Source organism: Tamandua tetradactyla, chromosome 2 (assembly GCF_023851605.1).
Source record: "Tamandua tetradactyla isolate mTamTet1 chromosome 2, mTamTet1.pri, whole genome shotgun sequence".
In the NCBI taxonomy this organism is placed as follows: domain Eukaryota; kingdom Metazoa; phylum Chordata; class Mammalia; order Pilosa; family Myrmecophagidae; genus Tamandua; species Tamandua tetradactyla.
Genome location: NC_135328.1, coordinates 158,093,938 through 158,116,677, shown reverse-complemented (window position 1 = coordinate 158,116,677; position 22,740 = coordinate 158,093,938). Strand labels below are relative to the sequence as shown.

General features: G+C 36.4%; 1 protein-coding gene across 4 annotated transcripts in view; it reads left to right on the top strand.

Moving 5' to 3' along the window:
- Nucleotides 1-22,740, top strand: part of PATJ (PATJ crumbs cell polarity complex component) — a 473,288-nt gene that overhangs the window by 333,105 nt on the left and 117,443 nt on the right. For all 4 annotated transcript variants that reach the window (XM_077149461.1, XM_077149460.1, XM_077149463.1 and 1 more), the window contains 2 exons: nucleotides 7,887-7,959; nucleotides 22,544-22,636. In XM_077149461.1, the coding sequence (XP_077005576.1) occupies nucleotides 7,887-7,959; nucleotides 22,544-22,636 (166 nt within the window). The remainder of the gene's footprint in view (nucleotides 1-7,886; nucleotides 7,960-22,543; nucleotides 22,637-22,740) is intronic.

The window sequence follows — 22,740 nt, the reverse complement described above, 5'->3', positions numbered from 1 at the left end:
TCCTATAGATGGACATTTGGGTTGTTTCTACATTTTTAATATTATAAACAAAAGCCAAGTTATGAATTGGGTATAAGTATGTGTCTTATTCTGCCAGGGCTGCTATAACAAATACCATAGGGTACTACTTCTCACAGTTTTGAAAGCTGGAAATTTGAAATCAAGGTGTTGGCAGGATCATGCTTTCTCTGAAGTCTAGAGCACTCTGGTGGTGTATTGACAGCTATCCATACTCAATCTTTGCCTCCATCACATGGCCATTTGTCTCCTTCTGTCTCCTATTATGTCTAAATTGCCTATACTCATAAGGACTCCAGTCATATTGGATTAAGGCACACCCTGATTCAGTTTGGCCTCATCTTAACTAAAAGGATCTTTGAAGTCCCTATTTACAAATGAGATCACATCCATAGGGTTGGGGGTTAAGACTTGAACATACCTTTGTAGGGACATGATTCAATCCATAACAGCATGGCTTAAAAATAATTATTATGGGATAAATGCTTTTCTACCCACTCCCTCCCTCCCCGCCCCTGCCAGTGCTGCCCGGCCACTCCACAGTCACTGCAAACTTGCTCCAAGCTCATTCTGAGCTCCCAGCTCCTGCATGTCAGCCGCCACCACCACTGTCTCCCTCCAGCCACCATCATGATAATCTACCAGGACCTTATCAGCCAAGATAAGATGTTCTTTGACATTTACAAGATTTGGGAGATCACAGATGGGCTATGCCTGGAGGTGGAGGGGAAATTAGTCAGTAAGACAGAGGGTGGCATTGATGATGCACTCATTGGTAGAAATGCCTCCACTGAAGGCCTTGAGGGTGAAGGTACCAAAAGCACAGTTGTCACTGGTGTTGATATTGTCATGAACCATCACAAAAGAAGCCTACAGCAAGTGCATCAAAGATGATATGAAATCAATTAAAGGCAAAGTTGAACAGAGAGAAGAAAGAGTAAAACCTATGTTGGGAGCTGCAGAACAAATCAAGCACATCCTTGCTAATTTCAAAAACTACCAGTTCCGTATTGGTATGTTTGCATCTCCTGTGAAGATACTGTGACCCCATATATGATTTTCTTTAAGATGGTTTAGACATGGAGAAATCTTAACAAACTTGGCATTTACTTGTATCTATCGCCTGTTATTATAACTGGCTGCTGATTTCATCCACACAATACCAAGACTTAAATAGATGGACTGATGCCATCTGGAACTCTTCATTTATTTTGATCTTTATTTAGAGCAGAGACATTGTTTTTAAGAGAAACATGTAGGTCATATAGGTTGTCTAAAAATAAAAGTACATTTAAACTCATTTGAGAGAATGCCTTAGTTTAATATATTTAAACTAAATTCATCTTGTAGTGTTTCTGGAGAAGCTAGAGCCTGTTTGTAGATAACTGCTATGTAGCTTATGACTATCTTCAGGTAACATCCACAGTTAACCTACTTAAGGGACTGGAATATAAAACAAGAACCAAAAGTTTTAATTCTGAGTTGAAGGGAGGAGCATCTTCAGAGCAGTGCCAACATTAGAAGTGGATCTTTATACATTTCATCGTCTACAAATGGAAGTAATTAACTCTTGAAGAGCTTACCAAAAGAATAAAGAGACTGTAACGCAGTTTTAAAAAAAATTTATAGGATAGACTTGTTTAGAATATTGTCAGTCAGGATAAACTCAGTTATGCATCAGTAACGAACAGCCCCAACTCTCACTGGTTTAAAACAAAGGTTTACTTCTTTGTCATACTACATTATCTATCAAGGCTCAGCCTTGGATACTCTTGTTTCTATGTGATCATTCAGGACCTAGTCTATAGAGATTCCATCTCAGGATGCATTTCCATGATCCCCAGGGCAGAGAAAGTAAAGGCAGCTAATCAAATACTAGCTCAACTTCAAAGGGAAGAAAATTAAAAGTTGGAAGATTTATGAACAGCCCTAATCACTATCACTGAATGGTATTGAGGGAATTACACTCAAGTTTACTGTTTACCATTTTACATCTGCTATCAAACAGAATGACTATTTTAAATCATTATATCCACATAAGGGATGGCTAGTGGGGAATATGGTATTCAACTATGAAATTTAGAGAAATTGCAGTTGGTAGAGTGAGCAAAGGTAAAGCTTTGCATGCTCTTTACCCTAAGGAAAATTATGAAACAGCTTAAAGAGTAAACTGTGACCTAATAGAACTTTTCCTTAAGGAAATGGGAATAGCTTAGACATTTGGGAGAAGAAGACATTTGTGGCTCTGTGACAGGCTAGTCAAATGGGAAAATCTGTAGCATAGTGGTTAAGAGAGTAACTTTTAAAACTAGACTTTCAGGTTTGAATTTAAGCTCTGCTCCTTATTAGTTTTATTGACTTTTATAGCTTAGCCTCTGTTTTCATTTCCCAGCAGTTAAAACAAATACCATACAGTGGGTTGGCTTACATTACAGGAATTTTTTGGCCCATGATTTTGAGGCTAGTTGAAGTCCAAAATTGAAGCGTCAGTAAGGCAGTGCCTTCTTCCTGAAGACTGTGATGTCCTGGAGCTGGCTGCTGGTGATCCTTGGTCCATGGCTTTCCCATTACAGTGCCAATGCCCATGGCAGCGTATTCTTCTTGAGGTCCCAATACTTCCAGCCTCTGGCTGTTCCCCGTGGCTCCTCTCTTTCTATATTGAATTTCTTTTGCCTATAAGGACCTCAGCCATATTGGATTAAGGTCCACCCTCATTCAATTTGGGTGCATTTTAATAATATCCTACAAGGTCCTGTTTATAAGTGGGTTCACACCCATAGGACCAGGGATTGGGACCTTAGCATGCTTTTTGTAGGGGACATGATTCAATCCCCAAAAGCCTCTGTGTAAAATGAAGTAAATAATTGTAGCTACCATGTAGAATTGTTATAAAGATTAAATGAGTTGATATTAAAAAAAGCACTTAGAACAAAGGAAATGGTAAACACTTAAATGTTACACTTATGGTTACCATGTTTTCCAAATCCAAAAAAGTTTTGTTTTACAATTTATCTTGCTGTGTAACAAATCAGCACACACTTAATGGCTTAAAACAATACCCACTTAGTAGCTCACAGCTCTGTAGGTCAAAAAGCTAGCACAGTGTGACTTGTTCTCCCCCCAGGATTCCACAAAGCTTAAATCAAGTTATTGGCCAGACTGAGTCTCACCTGGAGGCCTTGGGGAAAAAATTCATTTCTAGGCTTATCCTTGTTATTTTCAGAATTCATTTCTTTGAAGCTCTAGGACTAAAATCCCCATTCCTGGATGACTCTCAGCAAAGGGCTCTGTCACCTCCTAGAGGCCACCCACATTCCTTGCCATGTAGCCTCCATCTTGAAACCAGCGATGGTTCTTCTAATCTCTGACTGCCTGTCTTTGAAACCTAGGCCCAGATTTAAAGGGTTCACAGTGGCTCAGTGGCAGAATTCTTAGCCCTGGCCCACCTGATAATCTCCCTTTCTCTTAAAAGTCAGCTGTGCCTTTATGACATAATCTAATCACAGAAGTGAAATCCATCAGATTCACTGACCAGGGTATTATACTAAATGTGCCAACTAGGAGACAGAATTCTTGGCAGCCATCTTTGAAGTCTGCCTAACACAGGTAGCATTATTTTTACCAATATGAACGTATTTTAATAACCAAATAGATTTGAAATCAGGATCCAGAGTGTGTGGTTGCCATAAATATCCTCAACAAACAAGAAACTGGTTTGGGAGTTTTCCTAATAACATTTTGCTCTATTATTCATAGCTAGAGTTTGCGATTATACTGACAGTCCCTCGTTAGTAATTCCACTATTGTAATTGTTGCTGTACTTAACTGTAATGCTCACTGGTTAGTAATATCCTCAATGACAGCGTTCTAGTTTGCTAGCTGCTGGAATGCAGTATACCAGAAACAGAATGTCTTCCAAAAAAGGGAATTTAATAAATTACAAATTTACCATTCTAAGGCTGAGAAAGTGTCCCAATTAAAACAAGTCTATAAAAATGTCCAAATTAAGGAGGTTACCTTCACTCAAGAAAGACCAATGAAGTTCAGGGTTTCTCTCTCAACTGGAAAGGTACATGACAATATCTTCTAACTTCCTCTCCAGGCCTTTTGCTTCATGAAGCTCCCTCAGGAGCATTCTCCTTCATCTCCTAAAGTCGCTGGCTGGTGGACTCTGTAGTTCTCATGTCTCTGCTGCTCTCATTATTCTCAAGAGAGACTCTCTCCAAAATGCTTCCTCTTTTAAAGGATTCCAGTAAACTAATCAAGACCCTCCTGGAATGGACGGCATCACATCTCCCTCTATTCAAAAGTTAATACCCAGGTGGGCAACAGTGGCTCAGTGGCAGAATTCTTACCTGCCATGCCAGAGACCCAGGTTCAATTCCCGGAGCCTACCCATGCAAAAAAAAAAGAAAGAAAAGACAAAAAACGTTAATACCCACAATTGGGTGGGTCACATCTCCGTGAAAATAACCTGTAATCAAGTGTCCAACCTATGGTACTGCATACTCATTAGAAAAAAACGGTTGCTCCCACAAGATTGATTAGGATTAAAACATGATTTTTCTAGGGTACATAAATCCTTTAAAACCAGCACAGACAGAAACAATGTTTTATTTAGTTTTATATCCATTATATAAATATTTGTTTAAAAAGCAGATGTATATATTTAAAATAAAATCAGAGCTAAGTGTCGTGCTTCAATCAATTAAACTCTAGCCAATTTGTTAAGAGGACAATGTATTGTAAGAATTCAAGGATGTCTCTTGTTCTCTTAGTAGAATCCATGCAATTAAGACTTATAAGGGAAAGACCCAAGGTGACTCTAAGGAAGTCAGCAGAATAGAGTCCTGAACCCCTGTTTAGCCTTGGGCATTTTCCTTTGTTAGTGTTTTATTTCTGATCTTCTTGTGTCTGTTCTAAATTTTGAGTTCCTGGGAGAAAGAATCTTATTGGCCCAAACTGAGACAGATGTTTGACACCTAAATGCAGTTAGATTGGGATAGAACTGGGAGTGTTAACTAGTATAGATATTGCTTTAATGGTTCATCTAAGAACCCACTATGTGTTAGTCAGGTACCCCAAGGAAAGTCCATTATATGCAGTAAATACTAATAGCAGGTTAACTACAGGCACACATCTTTGCAGCACAATGTCATTAACTTCTTGAAGCAGCTTGGAAAGCACAGAGCATAGTGTTCATAATTCTGTTTTGGTATCTTTTCCCTGCTTGGTTAAGATCACTTTCATTCGACAAGCATTTATAATACATTTACTCTCTGTCAGGTCCTCTGTTACCCACTGGAGATACAAAGAAAATTAAGATTCCTGCCTATGTTTGAAGAGGGGAAAGAACAGCACAAATAATTTTAATAGAGCATGGCAAGTCCAGCATTAAGGACATGCACACACAGGGTGATGTACCCTGAAAAAAACTATTCTTTTTTCCATAGTAGAGCTCAATCAACTCTCTGCCAACTACTCCTTAAAATAATTAAAGAAACATCAACAGTTATTATGCCTGATTGTATATTGTATGGGGCACCAGGTGTGAGAAACTTAAATTGGATTAATAAAATAGGAAACATTTGTTTTCTTTCTTCTTCATCCTCATACATGATGCAAGAATCATAGAATATGAGGGTCTCCAGAAGTCATCCAGGCTAACTACTTGTTTGAAGTGTAAATGCCTTCTCTTTTTTTGTTTCCTCCTTCCTCCTTCTTTTTAAAAATTGCTACCATGTCAGCTCTCCACTGGCTCTATGCTGAGGTGTGTGAACACTTACTTTTAAATGGATTATAAAGGATTATGAACTGTAGCTTCTTTTAGCAGCTTTCTCCTCTCTATTGAGGGTAATTGTAGGTTTTCCATTATATGAATTTTTAAAATGACCTTAAAAGCCATTAAAGTCATACTAATTTGGGGGAAATCGTTAAGTTCTAGAGGGATAACTTGGCCACTTGGAGCTAACTTAGACCATTTAATCATGATCTCTCAATTAAATTTATGTGCAGCCTTATTTTTAACGCTAGTAACCTTTGAAAGAGATATGAAAAGCCATCTGCTTAATTACTGCCGAATCCTCTTCCCTGTGAGTTATGAATGTGGGGCAGACATATCCCATTGGCTTTCAGCTCTAAGCTAGAAGAGAGCTCTATTGTGTTATTTGGTGGGGTTACTGAATGGAAAGGGGAATTACCACTGGGAAAATGCTATTACTTACCCAGGAGTAACTGATTACTTTTCCTATATCTGAGCAAATTGCTGAGGACTGGATTGTATTCTCTGAAATACAATAGCAATCTCTTAACATAATGGTGCATGCTCAGAGAATCTGTAATCCTGTCAAAAATAAATAGATATATTCTTCATGCTCTATGTCACTTTATAGTTTTAGTTTTTCTCCCAATTGCTTTGATTTAGTCTGTGTACTAGATAATGCTAGAATCTGAGAAAGTTAGAGCAAAAAATGATACCTAAAATTTAGCTCTGAAAAAATGTTTGTCCATCTACCTCTTTATACTCTGCTTCATTCCACAAAGAATTTATACCACTTAGGGTTGATATAGTTCAGCCTACTTATTTAAGAGATCAGGAAACTGATCATTAGAAATGATTTCACCAAAGTCCCACCCCTTTGAGCATTGGCAGGGCTGGGGCTGAAATTCTTATCTTTCTGTCTCTTCATTGAAGTAAGTGATCATTACATTTCCCCCTCATTCATTCATTTTTTTCAATAACTATGTAAAGTGCAAACTATTTTCCAAGAACTTTTTTTTAACCCTGAGGTACATAATAGAGAGTGGGAAAGAAATGAGTCCCTGCCCTAGGAATGCGTATAATGTTGGGCTGGTTGGGGTGGGAGGTGTAGTATAGATTAGAAGTAAATGCTCATACAGAATCAGTTAGGTCAGTTATGAAAGAAACAGTGGTGTACAAAAGTGATCGTTGTATAGGATGCTATAAGCTTGTAATGGATGTCCTCTAAGGCTTGTTTCAAGGAATAGCATTTATTGGTAAGCTATGAAGAAGAAATCCGAGCAAATCAGGCAAAGGATTTGGGCAGCAAGTATACAGAGTAGACAAGGAAAGGGTGAGAGAAGGCCCTGGGGCCATTGCTGGTTGGCTCACTGAGAAATGGAAATAAAGCCAGTTTTGCTGGGCCCCAGAGCATAGTGGGCAAAGAAGCAGGGCACAAAGTTACCAGAAACATGGTAAAAATAGGCCCAAATAATCAGAACTGGTGTTTTTAGAGTTGTTTGCCTGTCACCAGTGAACAGGCTTCAGCCCCTACCCACTCTGCTCCAATTAGAATGATGAAGAGTAGCATTAGCCTAACCTACCAAGCACTGTATGTCTGGATCTCGGCTCTCCCCATCTATCTCCCCTCCTCACAGTGTCCACCCATGCAGGGTTTGTATACATCCTATCATTCTTCCTTTAGCAAAACAAAATGAGAAGTCACGTAAGGAGGCTGAGAGCCTTTCAGTTCAAAGAACCAAACGCTCTAGACAGTAATGGGACCTAGAGATTGCACACACCCACTTGAAAAATTTATACTCTGCAGTGCTGAAAAAGTTGATGTCTTTCCAAAATTATCCTCTGCAGCAACTGACTTACAACTGAGATTTGGCTAACTCTTAGCATCATCATTCTTTGTCAGTAATAATTGTATCTTAATATGCCTTGAGTAATATTTCTCTTTTTGTTCCTAAAACTTTGTATGCTTAGTACCAATATGTGTACATATTTTATTGTGTAGTGCTGTGTGTATATTTTCAACTGAGAGCTAGGGAAGTGATCCTAATTTGAACCAGAAACTTAGCATTTAATGTATACTAATTCTGCCTATTTTAACATTTCACAGAAATGAAGATGCAGTCAATCAGATGGCTGTTACTCCCTTCCCGTTACCTTCAAGTTCCCCGTCTTCTGTTGAGGTGAGGTGGCTCTTAATTAGCATTTACTAAATTACATGGATTTGTCACAATTGTTTTCCCCAAATGCAGTATTTTTTTTAAATATTTTTATTGTAAACCTAAACAACAAATGTACAAACATTCTTGACATACAAACATTTTATACATGGTATACAATCAGTGGCTCACAATATCATCACATCGTTGTGTATTCATCACCACGATCATTTTTTTTAACATTTGCATCACTCCAGCAAAAGAAATAAAAAAGAAAAAAACTCATACATACCATACCCCTCACCCTGCCCTCTCATTGATCACTAGTATTTCAATCTACTCAATTTATGTTACCTTTATTCCTCCTATTATTTGTTTTTTTTTTTGTCCATATTTTTTACTCATCTGTCCATATCCTAGATAAAAGGAGTATCAGGCACAAGGTTTTCACAATCACACAGTCATATTGCAAGAGCTATATCATTATACAGTCATCTTCAAGAAATATGGCTACTGGGACACAGCTCTACAGTTTCAGGTACTTCCCTCCAGCCACTCTAATACACCATAAACTAAAAAGGGGATATCTATATAACACGTAAGAATACTTCCAGGATAACCTCTAGACTGTGTTTGAAATCTCTTAGCCACTGACACTTTATTTTGTCTCATTTCTCTCTTCCCCATTTTACTCAAGAAGGTTTTCTCAATCCCTTGATGCCAAGTCCTGGCTCATCCCAGGATTTCTGTCCCACATTGCCAGAGAGGTTTACACCACTAGGAGTCATGTCCCAAGTAAAGGGGGAGAGCAGTGAGTTCATTTGCCCTGTCGGCTTAGAGAGAGAGGCCACATCTGAGCAACAAAAGAGATTCTCTGAGGGTGACTCTTAGGCTTAATTTTAAGTAGGCTTAGCCTGTTCTTCGCAGGGATAAGTTTTATAGGGTCAAACCCCACAATCGAGGGCTTTGCCTATTGATTTGGTTGTCCCCACCAAATTCAATATTTTTGACTTTCTGTATTTGGTTTTGCAACCTCATAGAATTTATTGACTAAGGAATTTCCCTGACTAGAATAGAAAGTATTTGAGATATGATTATAAAGTAATATAAAACAATATTAAACAAATATTTTAGAACTTAACCATATGAATATTGCCTTTCTCAAAGTTCTTTAAGAACACTTCAGTCTAAAAGTATAATTTTGCTTTGTGTATTTTTTAATTTATCACAAAATTATTTTTTTTTCTTGAAATGTTTTATTAGGGATGCATGGGTAGTTCGGTCATAGAATACTTGCCTTCCATGCAGGAGACCCAGGTTTAATTCTCAGACCATGCACCCCCCCCCAAAAAAAGATGTTTTATTAGGCTATTGTAGGTTTAACAAAAAAAATGCGAAAAGTGCAGTTTCCATATACCACCCACACACACATACACACACAGTTTTCCCTATTATTAACACATTACACTAGTATGATAACTTTGTAACCATCAATGAAACATTATTATTATAATTACATTATTAACTATTGTTTATAACTTACATCAGTGTTCACTCTTTGTGTCGTACACTTCTATTCTGGTAACATATATACAGACTAAAATTAGCCATTGTAGTCACTTTCAAGTATACAATTCAGTGGTGTTAAATACATTCTAGAAAGCTCTCTCTTTTTTTATTTTTTATTTTTTTATTTACTTCATGCTATCTTATTTTTAGTAATCTAAGTCCTTACAAAACTCTTCAAAGGCTTCAGTTATCTGTCCCTGTTATTTCTCTAACCTCTTTTCACACTATCCATCCTCTTGTTCTTCCTGTTCTAGCTCCTTTTGTTTACTTTTTTATAAGTTTTCATGCCAGGCAAGCTTTAACCTCAGGATGCTTGTACTTGTATCTCCTCTGCTTGCCAGGCTCTCTACTGAAATATCCCCAAGCTATGCTGCCTCTTCCCTTCATGTCTTTACTTAAAGCAGCAACTCAGTAAGGACTTCCCTGACAAAACTGTTTTAAATTCACAGTTCACACACACCAGAACTTCCTATACCCCTTCTACTACATAGCCATTATTACAGTCTAACATACAATGTATTTTACCTATTTACTTTATTTACTGTCTCTTTCTACTAGAATGTAATCTCTATGATATTTTTTGTTATGTTCACTGTTGTATCTCTAATGAAAGAAGAAAATTCTCTTTTTTTATTACTGGATTGTACCCCTTTATTTCTGGTTTCAAAGCATTTTGATACCTATGAATACAAATCAACTTTAAATAATTATTTTTGTCTATTATTGTAAGAATTACTAGCAGACTAATTTTATTGTCATATCAGTCTGTTTCTGGAGTTCTTCATTTCTATCTCTATATTTTTATACCTACATATAGATAAGCTGCATAGAAATAGATAGAGGTCTATACAGATACATAATCCATGAGCCTCCCCAGCTGAGGGAATATTACATTCTCTTCACTTTCTTTACTTATTGAATTATTTTTTAATTCCAAAAGAAATAATTATTGTAACTAATTAAACAGTACATGTTAATAGAAGAAAAGGCTAATATATTTTCTTTCCCCACCTACCTGAGGAAGTTAATGTTAACTGTTGTGTATTGTTCCATATGCTTTCCTTTGCTTCTATGACAAAGATAAACAATTATATATAAATAGTATCTTTTTAAATAAAAATTCAATATACATAAACGTTCTACTTATTCATCCCAAAAATATTCAGTAAATGAATATTATTATGTGTCAGGCACTATTTTGTGAATTGAGGATGTAGCTGGTGCTTAACACAGGTAAAGCTCTCTTGTGGCTTAGCTTACATTCTAATGCCTGAAAGATAACAAATTAACTAACATGAGGAAGGGAGGAAGGAAAAGAAGAGAAAACAAAAGAGAGAGAGAATGTGAGAAAAAGAAAGGAAAAGAGAGAGAGAAATAATTATCAGATAGTGATCAAAGCCTTGCAAAGAATTAAAATAGGGTAACATGTCTTGGTGAGCAGATTGTCCTCTTGGACAAGGTGAAATTTAAACAAAATCTAAATGATAAGAAGGAGCCAGTCATGCAATTATAAACACACAGTGCCTGCAGAGGGGTCTGAAAAAGAGCTAATAAATGAAAGTGGGCTGGGTGTGTTTGAGGAATGTGACTGGGAGCATAGTGGGAGCTGGAGAGAGTAGTGGAATATATGACAAAAGGGAAAGAGAGGCTTTATAAATCAAGTAAAGAGTTTGGATTTTATCGTATATGCAGTAGAAGCAACCGGAGGGTTTTAAACAGGGTGTGAGATGGCCTGATACATACTTTTAAAGGCTCACTCAGGCTGCTAGGTAGAGAATGAGCTGCAGGAAGGCAGAAACCCAGGTGAGAACTTACTGTAACTTGAATGAGGTTTTGGTAACAGAAATCAAGAAAAGCAGGCAGATTCTTGATGTTTCGGAGGTCAAGATTTGGTTGATTAAATGTGGACACTGAGGGGAAATAGAGAATCACGAATAAATCTCTATTTTTAGCTTGATCAACTAGGTGGTGCTGTCACTACAGCCTGTTGAAGAATAGCTATTGTTCAACAAAGTGGGTAAATTAAGAGTTTTGTTTTGGCTAGGTTAAGTTTGAGATGACATTTATACATCCTTCTGGAATACATTTGCTTAACATTTTCCAATGGCCACCACTATAGGTCCAAAAATGTAGTTCTAATGTTATGGTTTAACATAATTTTTTTTCTAATTGACAGAGAGTCAGATCATCCTTAGTATTTTACCAGTAAAACACCACCAAAATAAGGGGGTCAGTCATTAAGTACTAAGACTTTTGTTTCTTTAGCATAGATTTTCCAATGTACAATGTTAAAAGCTATACACATCCAAAATTTTAATCTATACTGACCAATTATTACCTAAAAATATTGTAGTAGGAGACAGTGACTTCCCAACAATAGCCATTTAGCCACAGCTTTGTCCGCACTGGGTATTTTCATTCTAATTAAGACCTAAGGTAGGCAGTTAGCATGGTTGAAAAAAGGGCTCCAGAGCCAAGCTACAAATCCTAGCACAACCTTGACTAGAAATGTGACTTTAGGTAGTTACAATAACTTCTTTCTTATCTGTAGGGAGATAGCAATGGTTCTCACCTCATAGGGTTGTGGCATGTGGTAACTTCTAAGTAAATCATGCTTAATTCCTAATTCTTCTCTTGTATTTATAGAATGTCATACAGATCTTTTGGGGGGTAGGGGGATCAATATTCTGGAATAATTATTTTTCTGTAGTACCGTTGACTGTGAATAGACCCATCAAAATATCCCTGGGGGGGGGGGGGGATCCCTGAGAAATTAAGTTTTTCTTTTATTTTACATATATGTTCTCAGTGCAAAAGATCAGTACCTTTATAAAGGGCAATAAAACTAGCCTATCTTTAAATTATAATCCTTCTGTGAAATACAGCTTTTGTGTCTTAGAATGGATAAAACCATACTCTTGCTTCACTATTAAGTTTCAGGGAACCATTTCTGGGCTAGTTTGGTTTGGTTTGTTTTCTTTGTGTCAGGAATGACTACTGATATCAGCTACATATCTTTGTACCCAGCCAACTGTTTTCTGTTGCTTCATTCTGAAAGGGCAGCATTATCAAGATAAGGGAGAGCTTGAATATAGTGTCTACTAAAATAGTATCTTCTCTGCTTGAGCACAGTGTCTATTTGAATACAGTATCAAACACTATCTTGGATGCTTTTAGTGTGTTGAACTATGTTCCACTTACATCCAGACTGAGAGACAATATTTTATTTCCGTCCTATAGAACAGGAGGCTGGGGCCTCTAGAGGTTAAATAACATACCCATGTTGTTTAGTATCAGCCTCCTCATATGTGCCTGGTTGTGTTACCAGTAAACTTTCATAGAGTTGTCGTAAAGAGTAAGGGAAGGGTGGTCACGGTGGCTCAGCAGGCAGAGTTCTTGCCTGCCATGCCGGAGACCTGGGTTTGATTCCCGGTGCCTGCCCATGCAAAAATAAAAAAAAAAAGAGTAGGGGAAGTAATGTATATAAACCACTTAGCCCAGCACGCGGCACAAAATAAGTGCTCAATAAATGCAAACTATTATGTTTATTCAAATACTTATGTATATTCCATACTCAATTTTAAGTATATTATACAATATTATCTATTGCTTTCATTTTTTAATTGTGCTAACTATAAAACAGTTCTAGTCATTTTCAGTCACCTGTAAAAAAAAAAAAGATAAACTTTACTTAAACATTAAGTTTTAAGAATTGTAATGCCAGAAAAATAACTTTATGTTGTTCAAAATAACTTCACTGTATTCTGAAAATTTAGGAGATTGATTTTATTTTTCAATAAAGCAGACTAGTAATATATATAAGGTATAAATAATGCTAGTCATAAGTTTCAAGGACCTTATCACAATATTTAAATTAAGTTTTATTGTGCCATATTTGCATTTAAATTTATAAACAAATAATAAATCCTTTCCTCTAAAAGGCTTTGCTGTGTGATGTTTCTATTGTACCATCACAATTTGAATTATATTCTAGAGAGAGCTTTTTATTTCCTTCTCTGGACTATTGACCTCTAGTAATAACCCCAGATGATGAGTGATAACCCTCCTGTGGGTGAGGTTTATGACGTATACAAGGATGTTCTGATTCTCCTGACCACTTCTTCATCCGTTTCTATTTGCCTGTGTGTTCCCTCCCTCAGCTGTTTCCTTGTGAATGCTTAAGTATAACTCATGGCCAGCATATTGCCGAGAGAGCTTACTCATTTAAATAATAACCAAATAGATGAAATACAACGAGATCATTGTTAAATTAAACCTAATAATAATTGAGCATAATTGAATAGCGCTTTTATTATATAATAATAATCTCTTATATTCATTCTTTTATTTGAGCAAATAATTTATTGAGCTCTTATTACGTGTCAAGCATTCTTGTAGATACCAGTTGATATAACAGAGAATAAAATTGCTGCATGCAGTTATGTACTGTGAGAGTGAACAAGAATGCTAATAGAACATTGAGCAAGAAGTCTGGAGACATGGATTCTTGTTTCAGCTCTACTAATTACCTGTTGGACATATGACCTTGATGAAACCAGATAATCCCTCAATGTCTGTCTTTTCCTGTAAAGCCAGTTTAATATTCTCCTCTGCCTGTGTCAGTGGGTAATTATGAGGATCAAGTACTAAATGTTGGTAAATGTACTTTATAACCCATGCAGCTTTATACATTTATAAGAGATTATTAACATTTTTATTGCCATACCCTTGGTAATTATAACACCGATGGAGCTGTTATACAACACAATGATTAAAACATAGCCTTGGAAGTTGGACTGATTTGAGACCAAATCTTTGTCCTGCAATTTACCAGCAGAGTGAACTTCAGCCACTTAAGCTCTATAAGAATCCATTTCCTCATGTTTAATGGGCTTGAGATGGTTTAGTTGGAAGAATTAAATAACGTTTATAAAATGCTTAGCACTCTTCCTGGCACACAGTAAGAACTCATTTTAGTTGTGATTATATTTATGTTATTGCAACCCTCTTGCCAAACTCCCAGCCTCCAGCGTCTGCCATTTTTCAGCAATTACATACAATACAGAATTCCTCTTTCTTACTACTTCTAATGTATTTGTCCTCTCCTAAAAAACCTTCAATACCTCCCTTTTGCTCATCAATCTGAATCTTCATTTCTGAGGTTGGAATTAAGAGTTTGTATTTACATCCACGACCATTCTTAACAACCTTCTTTTCTCATTAATGCGTAAGAGATGTGAGACACTCCACATATATCTGTTAATTTTTCTCCACATGTCTTGTTCTGTCCTACCTTTATGTCTGTACGCCTATTGTTTCTTCTAACTGGGCTACTTTCCCATTTCCTCTTTATTAATCACAGCCACAAATTCTTTGAAAGATTGCTTTGGCGCCTACAAGAAGTTTTCTCTGACTCAAAACAAGTAAAAGAGTGTATATAGAATAAGAAGCACATTGTAAATGCTCAAATGTGAGATACTATTATGACCAACTTCACCCCATATTGTTCCCTTCGATAATTTTTCTTCCTTTCAAGTTAAATACTCACAGTTCCTTTTTTTCCTTTTACAATTCATTTTTTAAAGTCAAAATTATCCTGTCCTTTGGGTAGTGTCACCTGAGCCCTATAGAAAAAGAGGGACCATTTCTAAATGGATTTAACAACTAGGGTTCCTTATCTTCATGTAACTGTAATCACCACGCTAAATTGTATACTTATCAGTGAGGACAAGAAAATCAATAGGCCGAACCCTCAATCTTGGGGTTTGTTTAAATGAAACATATCCCTGCAAAGAATAGGCTAAACCTACTTAAAATTAGGCCTAAGAGTCACCCCCAGAGGACCTCTTTTGTTGCTCAGATGTGTCCTGTCTCTCAGCCAACATGGCAAGCAAGCTCACTGCCCTCCCCCTCTCTACATGGGTCATGACTCCCAGGGGTGTAAACCTCCCTGGCAGCATGGGACAGAAATCCTAGAACAAGCTGGGACTCAGTATAAGGGATTGAGAAAACCTTTTCAATTGAAAGGTGGAAGAGAGGAATGAGACAAAATAAAGGGTCAGTGGCTGAGAGTTTCAAATAATGTTGAGAGGTTATCCTGCAGGTTATTCTTATGCATTATATAGATAACCCCTTTTTAGTTTAAAGTATATTAAAGAGGCTAGAGAGAAGTGTGTGAAACTTTAGAGCTGTCTTCCAGTAGCCATGTTTCCTGAAGATGAATGTATAATGATATAGCTTTTGCAAGTGACTGTGTGATTATGAAAACTTTGTTCTGATGCTCCTTTTATCTACAGTATGGACAGATGAGTAAAAAATATGGATTAAAATAAATAAATAATAGGAGGAACAAATGTTAAAATAAATTGGATAGAGGGAAATATTAGTGGTCAATGAGAGGAAGGGGTGAGTTTATGGTATGTATGAGTTTTTTCTTTTTTCTTTTTATTTCTTTTTCTGGAGTGATGTAAGTGTTCTGAGAAATGATCATAGTGATGAATATACAACTATGTGATGATATTGTGAGCCACTGATTGCATACCAAGTATGGAATGTTCATACTTGTATGTTCGTATTGTATGTTGATTGATTTTATTAATAAAAAAAATTTTTTTAAATATATGCCTCTTGAGGGCCAAGTCTTCTTGCCCATTGAATCACCCATACCTAGCACATAGCACTTATTTAATAAATATCTTTTGAATAAATGAATTACAGGAGTCATATTTTGGCCTCTCAGCTGTATCATTGATGCTTCATTTCAATGTTGAAAACTTAGTTCTTATTGATTCAATTCATTCTGCTTGCTATTTAGCAAATATCTACTTTGTAGAACATGTAAAGATTAATCACATGTAATCTCACCCTCAAAGAACTTGTAATCTTATAGAGGAAATAAGACATATATTCAAAAATACAGGATGCCCTAAGAAATAAGGTAAAGCTTCAGGAGAAGTTCAAAGATTATTCCCCAGATCATAGAAGAAAACCATTACGGCTATCATGACAGTAGTTAGATAGGATTTTAAAATATGAATATGCTTAAAATAAGGATGTAGGAATAGGAAAGCAAAAACAGAGGTAAGACATCTCAGGATATGGAATGGAGAGAAAAGTATAAAGATGTGTGAAAGGCAGTAATAGAAGATGAAGTTTGAAAAATAAATTAAAGTCAAATGAGAGACTTGAATTTAAATCTCAGAATGTTTGCATTTCATTCTTTAGGCACTTGGTGTTGTTGAAGATTTATTGAATAGTAACAATAGTCTGATCAAGGCCTTACTTCTGATAGATGAGTCTATTAGGAACTCAAACATGTTCTTAAAGAGGAAAACCCAATTAGGAAGCCTCTGCTGTGGTCTGGGAAGAGGTAATGAGGGCTCAAGTGTACTTTGGTTGCAAGATATTTATTCCTTTCCTTGACAAACCAGGCTTAATCTTGTGGAATGTCTTTATAGAAGCGAGAGCCTTCATTTTTTTCTTAGAAGTTGTACTTTTTTGAATATAAGTGAGAGGGAGCAGGCCTCATCAAGAATAGAAAGGTTGTATTAGGCCTAAGAGTCACCCCCAGAGAATCTCTCTTGTTGCTCAGATGTGGTCTATCTCTCTCTCAGCCAACACGGCAAGCAAACTCACTGCCCTCCCCCTCTCTACATGGGACATGACTCCCAGGGGTGTAAACCTCCCTGGCAGCATGGGACAGAAATCCTAGAATGAGCTGGGACTCAATATCATGGGATTGAGAAAGCCTTCTTGACCAAAAGGGGAAAGGGAGAAATGAGACAAAATAAAATATCAATGGCTGAGAGATTGATTCCAAACAGAGTTGAGAGGTTGTCCTGGAGGTTATTCTTATGCATTATATAGATATCCCCTTTTTAGTTTAAGATGTATTAGGCTAGGAGGAAGTGCCTGAAACTGTAGAGCTGTGTTCCAATAGCCATGTTTCTTGAAGATGATTGTATAATGATATAGCTTTCGCAGTATGACTGTGTGATTGTGAAAACCTTGTGTCTGATGCTCCTTTTATCTATGGTATGGACAGATGAGTAAAAAATGTGAACTAAAAATAAATAGATAATTGGGGGAACAAATGTTAAAAAATACATGTATTGGATAGATGGAAATACTTGTGGTCAGTGAGAGGAGAGGTAAGGGATATGGTATGTATGAGTTTTTTCTTTTTTTCTTTTTATTTCTTTTTCTGGAGTGATGCAGATGTTCTAAAAATTGATCATGGTGAAGAATATACAACTATGTGGTGATATTGTGAGCCATTGATTGTATACCATGTATGAAATATTTGTATGTTAAGAATGTATGTGCTTGTACATTGTTGTATCAGTAAATATTTTTGAAAAAATGGTTTAAAAAAATAGAAAGTTAGTTCTATTAGCATAATTTCCATTTTTTCTTTAATTATTCACAGCCTGTCTGGAATTCTGCATAGCCTAGTAAATATGCTTATGATTGACACTGGAAGAAAGAAATTCGGTTTGTCTCATCTCATAGATATGGCTTTACAGAAAGAAATATTAGTGAATTTAGGCTGACTATGAAACTAATAAATCATTTTGCAGCTTTTTAAAGAGCTTTGGATTTAGGAAATATGGAATGATAAAATGTAATCCATCTTAACTTTTTTTTTAAAGCACTAAATTATATCAATGAAGTATAGCTGTTTTAATTGACTTTGCTTGCTATAATCTTAAATCAATTCAAGGAAAACAGTTGTATATACTAATGTATTCTTTTGTCATTTAAATGAGGAAAGCAGATAGGGAACAACATTACTAAACACTTACCAGAAATGTTTTTCCAATCCACAATGAAGTCCTTAATTAATTTAACTTTTATTGAGAGCCTGCCCTCAAAAACATAATCTTTGCTCTCAAGGTTCTCACTGTCTAGTGGGGGAGGGAGGGCAAGGAGAACTAAGGACAGGCAGTGAATATGAAAAAGAAAAAGAAAGTTTAAAAATAAAACAAAGCTATAAATTACTTTGTGTAGAAGATTTTGGAGAAGCCCAGGAGAAGACATGACTAACTTCCTGAAGGTTTAGAAAAGACTTCTCAGTAGGGATTGAACAGCATTTCTTACCAGTCTTTTTATAAAGGCTGTGTTAAATATGAAATCACAAGCCTTGCTTTTTTCCTTTCCTTCATCTGTAAAACATAATTCATAGTGGAATCTTCTGACTGTGGTCTTCATGGGAATAGGTCATTCTCCTTATACATCCTTGGCTGAGTAGGCAGCCTTGGACAGGTGGTTTGAAGATCAACAAGAGAGGAAGGGACACCCAGCCATCCGAATTAACTAAATCATCTTGGGTGTCAGTGAGCCACCATCCGTCAGCCAGATGGTCTTATAACCACCGTGATACAAATGTGCCTTGGAAATCATGCTTGCTGACCTATTTTTCCCTTCGCAACTCTGATTGGTGGCTGTTTTCTAAGCTCCTGGTGAGCGGGGATATTTTGAAGGCTCCTTACCACATGAACCATTCTGTTCTCAAAGCAGAATCCACATTGTTTTTGGCTATCCCGCATTTAAGCATGAACACTCTTAAATAAAGTTTAGCCCTCCTAGGAATGCATATGTTTTATTGCTAACCTCTTTTAGTTCCTATTTTCTTTTTACCTGACTCTCCTCTCCATCCACTAATAACACACACAAAAAAGACAGAAGCTTTAGGAGGGGTGCTTCATACAATTAAAAATAGCAGGGACTTTGGAGTGAGTCAGACCTAGAATGAACATAAAAGTGATTCAGACAAAGGGAATGAATGAAGCACAGATGTAAGGTTCAGGGTTCTTTCAATCTCATCAGGATCCATGCTGTGCATATATAATTATATTATAAAAGAGACTGTTAAATGCTATGACAGGTGCAAGTAAAATGATAGGTGAGTTTAGAGGAAGGAACGATGCTTCCCAACTGAGAAAGAAAGCATCTGTGGGGTAAGGGGCATTTGAGACATAGTGTCTTGTAAATCTACTTCATTTGTATCTCTCGTTTCAAAGTGAGGGAAGTGAATATAAATGTAGTGTTTGTATTCAAATCTTAATGGAGCCTTAGAATGTTTTGAATCTAATCTGTTTTGCTCATGCTTTCTTGAATTTTCAGTTGTTGAAGGCACCAAGTTAAAGCATCAATTAAATAGCCTTTTTCTCGACAATGTTAGTATTCATTTATTAGAGACCAAGAAAATCACACCTTCTATATTCACATTGCTGAGAAATGTAAAAATTAAGATTCCTCTCATTCTATTTACAAGACACTTTCCTTTCCCCGAGGAGACCATGCATAATAAGAGGAATGGCGTCAGCTGACCTTGGCTTGGTGTTAATCTTCTCTTACTTGGGGCAGAGAAGGTGGCCAGTTGCCTGGCTGGAGGAGCTAGGCCCCTGCGGGTGTGTTCCACAATCCAGTGTGTTAAATTTAGGAACATTGACTGTTTCAAAGCTCCAATCGAATATCATAGCCTCTCCAGGGCTCCCTATAGCTTGCAGAACCAGAGACACTAAATTAAGGGTTTCCTGTGAATTAAGCACTGATTGTTATAAGGGTAATTCATTTCTGCATATCTTCAGAATTTTTCTGTCTCTAGAATTTACCCCTTCTCTAAAATACTGAAAATCTATATATTTTTAAGCTTCATTTATTAACTTGACCATGTTTATTATATATGGTAACTTACTGATTACCCAAAATTCACTGATAGGAGGATGAAATTTTCACTGACCCAGTAATGAAGTTTTCTGAGTAATAGATGTTAATTTTTTTTCTTTAATCCATGGTCTAATGATGGTAATTTTTTGAAGATTATATGACTCTTGTCTTCCAAGATTCTTTCAATATTGAAAATAACTAGAGAAGGATGAGACCGTGATTTCTTTAGGGCCTAAAGCATAGTTATCGAGAGCACGGATTTTGTTGTCAAGGGCGCCTTGGCATCCTTTGTCGCCGTCTTACTGACACGTTCTTTAGCAGGTAATTCAAATTTTATCTTTTTTCTCACCCATGAATTGGGATTACGGTGGTCCTTACCCTTATGGGGTTTTTTTGAGAACCACATGAGCCAGCAAATGAATAAAAAACTACCTCGCAAAAATTTTAAACAAGAGTTAACAGCACCTGGTATTGCACTAATAGACATTTTATCTAACTCATTAATATTCAAAGGAGCCTGATGGGTTAGTATTTTTAACCTGATATTTTTATCTATAAAAAAAAATTCTCTAGGATTTAGAAAGTAGCTTGCCTCAAATCATATCGTTCTCAGTGCCAGAGTTGAGATTTAAACCCAGATCTAACCAATTCTAAAGCCCATGCAATTTTCTTTCTTGGATTTTTTTTTTCTTGTAAACATTGCCCATAGCCCTCCTTTATTTATTTATTTTTCAACTGGAGTAACATGTTCATTTTTCTCTAAACAAACAGAGTAGAAATAACTAAATGAAAAATTCTCTATCCCACTTCCTAGAACCAATCAATTAAAAAAAATTGTTCTATATGCTTACAGATATTTTCCCTGAAAATATGTATATGGGTTTTTTTCATTTTATACAAATGGATTCATATTATTTTTACTGTTCTGTGTCTGGCTTTTTTTCCCCATCTTAACAGTATGTTGTGGACATCTTTCTTTTTTTTTTCTTTTTAACTGTTACCTATCAAAATGAAAAAATATATGGTGTTGGCATAATTTACTAACCAGTCCTTTAATGATGGACATTTATGTTTCATATCTGCTGTTATTATCAGCAGTGCAGCAACAAATATTCCTTGCACACTTGTGCAATTATACTTGTCATATATATATCCCTAGAATTCCTTGTTATAGAGAAGCACCTTATAATTTTTTTATGTTTTTACTCTAATTCTGCTTTATAGTTCTCTCAATGATATGTAGAAATTCCTGTTTCCCTACATTATCAATACTAAATGCTCTCTTTCTATTGTGCTGTCTTCTTGATAGGTGAAAGAATTCTATCTCTTTGCTTTAATTTGTATTTCTTAAATTATGAGTGAGGTTGAATGTCGCCATATGAGAACTATTTTCTCTATAAACCATCCCACCCAAATGTGTAGTAATCCCAGGATGATGGTGGCTTAAAGTGAAATTTAAGGCAAGTACCATATAAATACTCAGTTCACCTTTCTTATCCTCCCTTGTATACCTACAGAAAGTAAAGAAACTTCTGATTAAACAACTATAACATTTCATATGTCATATTTTGATTGAGGAGAAACCTAATGCTTTTTAGAATTTTAGTAAGATTTATTGTTAACAAATGTCTCAATTATATTCAATACTTATTTTTAGGAGTCTGCTGAAAGTAGAATCATCATGAAAACCAGTACTCATTTTATTCATTGGTTCAACCAGTATTTTTCAAGTGTTTTCCATGTGCCAGATACTATGTTACTACTCGAGTTTTAGAAATAAACAGTATCATCATAGCTCCTTATCTCCAGCAGTACAGTCTTATGCAGAAGATAAAAAGCTGCCTGTTAGAAGATTTTGACTGGAAGTAACAGAATAGCTAAATCAAACTGGCAGAAACAGTAAAGAAATTTATTAACTCTCAATAGAAAGTGGCTGAGGGTAAGGCTGAGCTTCAGGGTTGGTTGATCTAGCGGCCCAGTTTGGCCTTCAAGAAAAGCAGTTCTTTCCATCTCTTTATCTTTGCTCTGTCATCCAAAGTGTCAGCTTCTCTCTAAGGCGTGCTCTTACTCTCTCATGATTGTGGGATGGCTCTCCATGGCAATGTGGGTGTCATGCTTTCTTATTAATTTGGGATGTATAGGAACTTCTTGTGGCTCTCTCTTAAGATCAGGTAGAACATTTCCAAAGGTCTCCAGCAAACTACCGAGTGTCTCATTGGCTAGAATTGGATCATGTGCCCATTCCTGAGAAAATCCTTGGCAAAAAGAGTAAAATTAACAACAATCAACTGTGATGAAGTATTTGTACATTTCTGTAAGGTATGAGTGAATAACAACAGCTTTGTGTTTTCTTTTTTATGTCCCGTAGGATCAGAGTGGCCCCGAACCTGTTAGTAGTGAGGATAACGGCGGTGGTGAAGTTGGTATTAAACAGTTGCCTGAAGGTGAAAATTCCAAGCTGGTGAGAGTCCTGGGTGTTTTCATCCAATGTTCTGTATAAAGAATGTGTTTTTGTACCACCTTGCTAACCCTTGGAAAAGACCATCTGTTGTGTTTGCTTCTTTG